Here is an 8740-nt window from a genome sequence, read left to right as displayed (position 1 = left end):
GTGTGTTATTCTTTTAGATTTTATTTTTCTTCAAGCATCACATAAAACCCAGTGTACCCTTTTTCTCCCTGGAGCTCCTGTTGAGAGTTGTTATATCTACCCCCCGCCTCCAAACAAACACACACACACACATATGACGTTGTTGACTTGGTGTCAAGTCAAGTGTAGAGACAGACTCTCCATTCAAGCAGTCGAAGCGAGAAAAGTGGGGCAAAGGTCTCCAAACAATCTGACCTGTTTCTCGCAGCGACACACATAAATGCCCAGAATCCATACTGAGTTGCTCAAAGAGGAACATTATTGGCTGAGTAAATATTGTGATATTATCATCAACATTTATACAAAGTATTCACTCCAAAGCTGACTAATAAGGGAAGGGCCGTTCTTGAATTTTGTCGCATTTTGTCACAGAGGAAGAGTTCAAATGTTGATCAATAATCCCCCGAAAGAGTCATTTCCCCTCTGTTTGGTCCCCATGTGTCTGTACTTTATATCTTCAGACCTTATAAGAGAGGAATCAGCGACAATAAGCCTGAGCAGCAGAAGTCCTTTTGGGCTGTGACACACCATCAGCTGTTTAGGGGAGGATTTCTTCTCTTTTTGACCCGAGGGTTATTAAAAATGAAAAGTTGAAGGATCACCAAAGATATAACAACTATCTTGAGGGGACAAAAAATGTAACCATTGTAAGATATTTCAAAGAAAAACTAGAGGAAAATTAAGGGGATCATCAAAATCAGTGGAAGATGTAATTTTAGGAACTATGACTATGTGACTCTGTGTATTAAATGGCAATCTATTCCACAGCTGTTCAAATATTTCAGTCAGAGTCAAAGTGGTCATTTCTTGAGCCACAACAATAAATAAAAAGTCTAAAAACCCAACTGGATCATCTGTTCTGGCGTCTCTCACGTGTGTTGTGCAGATGTTGAACCGACATGCTGACGTCTCGTGACATCGGCCGTTTTCACTGAGATTCGAGCACACGTCTGTGTCTCTGTGACAAAGATCAGACACATTTCACAACTTACTTGCCTAACTTCACTCCCTCCTCTCATCCAGTGACTGGACGAGGTCTAAGGTCAGAGAGTTTCAAACAAAGGTACACACACACACACACACACACACACACACACACACACACACACACACACACACACACACACCTGGCATCTCTCGCTGCTTCATGGTCAGCTATTGTTGGACAGACGGTGAGCATGAGCCAGAGACGTCCAAGACGACATGATCCCAATGCCTTCCCGCCAATAAATGGGATCGTCTGAACATAGTTGAATGGACTCTCGTGATGAGGATCAATATTTACAGTTTACACTGTTCAACAACATGGGAAGTATTTGAGATCTGCAACACATACCGACCTTGTGTGATGTCACAGGCAGGGTTTCACCTAAAGGTAATATTTGCTTCACTTCTTGTCCCGAAAACCCCATGTGCCCTTTTACCCAAAAAGGCCCTGATGTCCAAAAAGGCCGTAGCCTCATGAATATGCATTCCTTCACCACTGTGGGAGTTGACCGGGCTCCACTTTGGGTTTAAATCGCAGGATCTGCCCTCGTCTGTTTCCCTGTGAATCCTTGACTGGGTCGTACACTTGAGAGTTTGGCGTGTGCTTCAAAGTGAGTATCTGCATATCAACATTTTGTGTGTGTTGTGGAAATATTGCTTTACGTTTCCAAAGTAAAGTTCTCTGACAATTTTCTCCAACTTGTAATCTTTTTTTGCCTTTTAACAGACTTATCAAACACTACACAATGGAAACCATTGGCGAGATCCTCCCGTTCGCTAAGGAGATACTAACCCAGCGGCCGAGCCGATGCATGCTTAAGATCTACATGCTCGGCTCGACTATGGCGGTACTGGGAGTTGTTGGTGGACTGGTGGAAACTGTTTTGCTGCCATTTGTAGAGCAAGAGACTGTCGAGGACGCACCAGCAGAGCTGATCACGAAGGAGGAGAAGAAGCAGGCGTTAAAGTCACACACCACCTCGGTTCCCACTGCAGTTGTGGACGTGTTCAATACGGTAATGATTGAGGCAAAGACCAAACATCTGGAGACTGCTTGGCAGAGGAGCTCTAACCGCTTACATGCATCTTAAAGAAACCCTCAAATCCCGGTGTAAATGGAAACAACACTTGTGATGTTGATGGTGATGGTGGTGAATTAAAACCCCATGTTGAACTGGTTCCTTGGCTCTCATTCTTTTATTTCAGATTAACTAGGGGATACACTGAAAGATGGATGGTACAGCAGTGTCTAGCTAGGCAGCAGATACCTTTGGATGTGATGAATGTGTTGGGAAAAATCGAATGTGTGTGATTTAATTCATTTTGCAATTTAATAAAGCTAGTTTTCTTTTTTGGTATCTATGTTACAGTACTTAGGTACAAGTACTTACTCACTTACTTAGTTAAATTTCATCACTGCCCCACTATACTCAGTGAGGACAATGAATTAAACAAGATCTGGCGTCATTAAAAATGTGACCGCTGTAATTCTACACGCAACCACTAGATGCCGACAGTGAGCACGAGTTGATATACACTTCCGTCTGCGGAACAGGAAGTGACGACACAGATTCGCACCGTGTTTACCAAACGGCGGCTAGGCTAACCGGCCGTCGGACAAATCCCTCCTCACTCTCCAGTCATATTGGTTTATCCCGAGCAGAGTACACGTACTTACACATGGCGGATCCCGCGGTGGTGGCGGGAGGTTCACTGAACGCAGGAGGGGTAAGAGACGGTGTCTACACTCGCTGTCACTAGCTGGACGTCCGCTAGCTAGCTAGCTAACGTGACGCCGTTACGGGAGCTTGTAACGTTAAGCTCGCTGTGAGAAGACTCTGAATGAGTATCACTGACCTTAAGGGGACTCCTGTTAAATCCACAATCGGCACGCTATACTTTTTAACACTAACATAAGCTAGCTAGTTAGCTGAGTGAACCAACATGTCGCAGGCTGGACAAACAGACAGCAACATAATGTGTTATGTACAAATGCATATTTTCTGTACAGATTCAGTACTCAGTACCTCCTCATATGTAGCTATGTCCTGTAAGCCAAGCTCGTCATGTCGTGTACTTTACGTGCACTTTCTTTCCTATTATTAGTACTTTTAGTCAACTATATTACACTGTGAAATGTTGTACTTTTTACCTTCACTACATCTATATAACACTCAATAATCTAAGACAATACTAGATAATGGTGGTCTATACTTGGCACCTCAACTACTTAAGAAGATGCACTTGATGAAAACAGAGTAATGTGAATCTATATAGAATACTGTGAAATGTAACTAGTGTTAAGTGCATTTAAACATTGATGGAAGCTACCAGCCACACCATGGACATGTGCCGTCATAGAAATGAATAAATAGTAACAGACATCGTACAGTACTATATGTGTTATTTCATGCATGTTTTTCAGCGTGGAAGTGGTGGTAAAGCTGCTACCAGCCCTGCTGAGAACTACCACCTGGCCCGACGTCGCACCCTGCAGGTTGTCGTCAGTGCCCTCCTGACAGAGTGTGGCTTCGAGAGCGCGGAGAAGGCCGCAGTGGAGACGCTCACTGAGATGATGCAGAGCTGTATGTATGAACCTTAAAGTAGATGTGTTCATTTTCCTAAGCACTGCATATTTTAATACAATTCAAAACGGGATGCACAGTTCTTCTCCAAAGCACCATCCTGTTATGTATAACATATCTGTTATTTGTGCGGATGCATTGACTTCTGGGTTTGGACCCAGACTGCGGTCTGCCTATTAGAGACGCCTGCTCTATAAAAGTTTCATATTTTCAATACCAGTATCTTTGTGAGCTACCTCAGTACATGAGCATTACAAAAACATTCATCCCGCTGTAATCTACTAAAATATGGTTGTCACGTAGCAGCTCTAAAACAGGCCAATCCCAAAATGCCTATTGCATTTTACACAAGTCGGCTTGCAGCTCTGCTATCCATTGTGATGTAGTATGTCAGTGACATGACTTGGCAGTCAATGCACTGTTTACAAGGAGACAAGAAGCAACGTCCAATTCAACCCTGATAAAGGCAAGATGGTTGAAAACATTTGGCATAATACACACATGCATGAATTATACATTGAGAGTTTTGGGACAAGTTTTAATTTTGATGGACAATTGACAAAACTTTGAATGAGGGAAATAATTTGAATCTCTTTTTTAACTTTTTATTCTCTCTTGATAGTTGGCAGATCTTTAACAATCATGTAAACAGAGGAATGGAAATAATTTGTTTAACTTTTTAGAAACCTTTGCCCGAAAACATTTGTGAAGTCTTCTTTATTTGGAGATATAGTTCAATCCTTATGGAGGTCATTCATCATTATAGTTGCTACCATTGAGTTGTAGGAGTTTTATTTGATCGATCTCTACTCTGATGCGAAATGTTGAGTCTTCATAAGAAGAGACTTTTCTGATCCCCAATATATTTGGTCCTTTTTACAGATATATCTGAAATAGGCCGATGTGCTAAAGCTTATTGTGAACACACAGCCAGAAGCATCCCAACCCTGTCGGACACAGTGGTCACACTCATTGAAATGGGTAGGTACTGGAGGACACCATCGTATCAATTATGCGTTGATATCACAAGGTAACATGGAGAACATAATTCAATCTGTTTGTTATACTGCAGGTTTCAAAGCCGATACCCTGCCCGTGTATGCCAAGAGGTCACAGAGGATGGTTATAACTGCCCGTGAGTAGGCACTTTACTTGGTGTGGATTTATTGGTGATGGTATTCTCACTTCCTAGAATCTATTTTAATGTTCTAACTCATTATATTGACATAACATTGAACTTTGGTTTTGCTTTGTGTTTGGATTTGATGAATTTCAGCTCCAGTGACGAACCAACCCGTGACTCCCAAAGCACTGTCGGCCGGCCAGAAACGCACACATCCAGCTCACATCCCAAGCCACTTCCCGGAGTTTCCTGACCCTCACACGTACATCAAAACACCCGTGAGTCAAGCTTTCTCATATTATGACTTGGTAACAGACTGACTGACAGGCTGGAGGTTTTATGGACAGGTGTGAGAGGGGACAGATGGGGAGGAAGGAAGAAAAGGGTTGTATTTTCCATGGCGTAAAACATTTTCTAAATAATGAAAGGAAATGTTGGGATTTTTATAACTTTAATGTTACTAAAATAGATATTTTGTTATTATAGAGAGTACCAAAAAAGGTAGAAATGGGTACAAGTATTGGTTAAAATGCGAATGGTACCCAAACCTAGTTGTTACAGTGATTCTGAGACAAACCCTGAACTAAATTAATGTTCCTTACTAATAGTAATATAATATATGAAGACGTAATATAATCCATGCTATATAATGTTGGCTCTGACTTATTTATTGACATGGAAACGCCTTTCCGTTTTCACCACTGCGATCAGTAACAGATTAAATTCAGATGACGTGTGTTTTGTCCTTCCGCACTCAGACGTTCAGAGAGCCCGTGTCAGACTACCAGGTGGTGAGAGAAAAAGCAGCAAGTCAGAGGAGAGACGTGGAGCGAGCGCTCACACGCTTCATGGCCAAGACCGGAGAAACTCACAGCCTCTTCAAAGACGACGTCACTGCCTTCCCATGTGAGTGATTCCACCAAGTGGACCTTGTATTTCCAAAAGCGGCTGCAATACGTTGTTCACACATTCGGGTCGTCGGGTTCTGTCTGTATCCCTGCACGTCTGTTACGCTACCGAAGTAGCATGTTGTATTTTACACGAGTTCTAATACCTGTGAATGTGTTTTCAGTGATCGCAGCACAGCCAAGCACGATCCCGTATCTCAGCGCCCTCCTGCCCTCGGAGCTGGAATTGCAGACACTGGAGGAGACGGACTCCTCGGAGCAGGACGACCAGACGGACAGCGAGAACGCAGCAGGAAACATCATCAGTGTAAGTCTTAACCCCGCCTGGAAGTGGCCCGATATGGTCTGTGGTTTCTCTCTTTCTCTCTCTCAGCTCCCAGACTTTCAAAGATTTTAAAGCTACGTCCTGGGAATATGTCTGTCTTCATACATATGTGCATATGAATTTGAAAAGCTAAAAAAGTCCAACATTAAAGTGCCTTTTCTTAATTTTATTGTGGAATAATTCACTCAACATGGCCTCTAAGGAGAATGACTCTGGGTTGTCAGATTTAAGTAATTAATGGGAAATCCTGCTCCAACTCTAAAGCAAGCCAATTAACTAATTGAATTAATTTAAATGAACATTAATTTGTATTACCCCCCCCCCCTCCCTCCTTCCTCACTCAGGATGATCCAGGAGCTGACAAAGAGAACTCCATGCTTCCTCCTGGCGGAGTTCTTCCTTCCGCAAAGGCCAGCGAGGACAATGTGATCGACAACCCGTACCTTCGGCCAGTCAAGAAACCCAAAGTGAGAAGAAAGAAATGAGTCCAATGTGGACCAACAGACTCACATTCGCCACAGTGGTTGGCGCTTTTAGCAGTTCCGTCAGTGACTCTCTCCCCAGAAACCTGCTGCGTGAGCCGGGACCAGCACTGCTGTCTGCTTTTTGTAAGCTGACTTCTATTGGAGATAACTTTCCTTTTGTTGTGTTAACGATAAGAATTTCTTCTGCAAGCACTCACTTTGTTTAAAAAAAAAAATTGTGTAATGTCAATTTGTAAGCAACATCATGGTGTATGTGATGAGGTATACAAACCATACAGGAATACAGTTGTTTTGAGAAGAAAGACAAATACATTTTTTTTTTTACTTTCAACTTCAGATATCGGAGAAAAAAAAAATATAACAGTATCAGTCCAGTAAATTTACATTCAAAGTTCAGGTACAAATTATGTTAACGGCAACATCAGCAATGGGTTTACATCCGTCAGCTTTAGAGTTAAAAGTATAAACTCATGTAGGCCACTCTGTTTCTGTGCTTCTGCAATGCAGCTTCACTGTTCAGCTGAAGGAAAACAAGAGTATTAGATGTTGCTCTATCGTTCCACACGTCTAAAAAAAAAAGTATGACATGCAATGAGAAATTTGGTACGTTTTCTTGTGTTTGCATGTTTTTACATTTGGGATTTAAAAAACCTTACCTCCAAACTGAATGGCTTCTTCTCCGTCTGAGGCGGTCTGGACAAGTCTGGGCTCCCGAAACACATCGGCCTGCTTACTTTCCTGTTTGTCACTGCATCTTGAGGGTAGGTCCCGGGCCTGTTTCACAAAAGCATCTGTCAGCTGAGTTCAGCGCTGCCGTGTGTCTGTGCGAGTCTCTGTCTCACCCGGGGTTGTCATCAACCATAAAGGACATGATTTTGAACCTCTGCGTAGTTGAGTTGAAAGGCGTTTTGCCCGGAGAAGAAACTCTGGACTGGGTTTGATCCTGCTGGTACTGCTGTGGGGAAGGTGTCTGGTGAAAAATAAACATAAACACTTTTAAACAGGTATTCCAGCCATTTAGCGCTACACTTTTTAAATGTGTGTGTGTGTGTGTGTATATATATATATATATACACATATATACTAATTAGTGTTCATCATCTTAATCATTACGATAAACACTATTAAGACTTAAAGGTGCCGCTGGTAGAATCCAGAATGCATCATAGTATTAATAAACTGTTACTGGGAAGTAATTAATAACTAATATTACTAGATACATGTAGTTGCTTCAACGTTGTAGTGGAGTAAAACAAGTTAAAAGTAGCATGAAACAAACAGGTACAAGTACATGAACATTTTACTTGGGTACAATACTTAAGTATGGAGTTACATTTCACCACCGTCCAAATGAATTGAACTTCATCTGTAAAGTGTGTTTATTGCCCCTTGAAGGTAACTCCAGCTGCTTCAAAGCGTTTGTTGGAGCAGCTCATCGTTTCAGACGTTGTGTCGTGTCGCCTACCGCTGATTCGCAGGGAGGGAAGCGCACTGCGGTCCTCGCTGAGAGGCTGTACCCTTTCTTACTTTGAGGTCTCTTTTGTACGTCATAGAGAATGGTGCCAAACTGGGAAGACAATGAAGCGACATAGAGAGATCTAATGACGCATATATTCATCAAGCAAACCTGCAAATCATGGTTTCAAAAAACACATTGAACAACATGCGATGACACCGACCGTGTGGTTGTCGTAGCAGCCCGGGCCGACGTGCGGCCCCTGCGGGCGTGACGTTTCGGTTCCCAGCCGGTCGGGTGCAACATCGTCGGGGAAGACTTTCCTCTCTTGACAGCTGCCGAAATGTACTTTCTGAACAGGAGCGGGTAACATTTTTTAGAAACAATATGGGTGTGCTAGAAAGCAGTGAGAACTGAAGTAAAAAAAAAAAAAAAGAAGGTGAAGTTACACGAACACAGGTCCGGCGCCATCTCGTGTTGTCTTGCTTTAACTATGGCAACCGGGTTGGTACGTTAATTACGCAAACTGACGGCGCTAATTATAGTTGTATATTAATACATATATAAACTGTATAGCTTCCTTGGTTGACGTTAAATATCACACATTAGTTAAGTTTTTTGCATTCACAACAAGTCAACTAGAAACAAAATTTATATTTTTATTTTTTAATTTGTGACAATGCACGTCATGGCACATTTATACATTTCACAAAAACAAAACTGAGGCACTGTTAATTTAGTTATATATCTTAATAAATATATAAACTATAGCTTCCTTGGTTGACGTTAAATATCACACATTACTCAATTTCTTTTTGCATTCACAACAATC

General features: G+C 42.1%; 2 protein-coding genes across 2 annotated transcripts; one reads left to right on the top strand and one right to left on the bottom strand.

The window, feature by feature from the left end:
* Positions 1-2596: 2596 nt before the first annotated feature.
* On the top strand, positions 2597-7332 carry taf8 (TAF8 RNA polymerase II, TATA box binding protein (TBP)-associated factor). Its single transcript, XM_068596770.1, has 8 exons — positions 2597-2754; positions 3452-3611; positions 4494-4592; positions 4684-4746; positions 4888-5012; positions 5493-5640; positions 5807-5949; positions 6312-7332. The coding sequence occupies exons 1-8, from the start codon at positions 2707-2709 to the stop codon at positions 6450-6452; spliced, it is 927 nt and encodes a 308-aa protein (XP_068452871.1). The 5' UTR covers positions 2597-2706; the 3' UTR covers positions 6453-7332.
* On the bottom strand, positions 6739-8399 carry si:ch211-66i15.4 (uncharacterized protein LOC560315 homolog). Its single transcript, XM_068596772.1, has 5 exons — positions 8132-8399; positions 7918-8019; positions 7295-7422; positions 7109-7226; positions 6739-6972 (listed from the first exon to the last, which is right to left on the bottom strand). The coding sequence occupies exons 1-5, from the start codon at positions 8279-8281 to the stop codon at positions 6907-6909; spliced, it is 564 nt and encodes a 187-aa protein (XP_068452873.1). The 5' UTR covers positions 8282-8399; the 3' UTR covers positions 6739-6906.
* Positions 8400-8740: the final 341 nt, after the last annotated feature.

This window comes from Clinocottus analis, unplaced genomic scaffold, assembly GCF_023055335.1.
Source record: "Clinocottus analis isolate CAN_PGR_092001 unplaced genomic scaffold, fCliAna1.0.p SCAF_4, whole genome shotgun sequence".
In the NCBI taxonomy this organism is placed as follows: domain Eukaryota; kingdom Metazoa; phylum Chordata; class Actinopteri; order Perciformes; family Cottidae; genus Clinocottus; species Clinocottus analis.
This window is presented reverse-complemented; position numbering and strand designations above follow the sequence as displayed.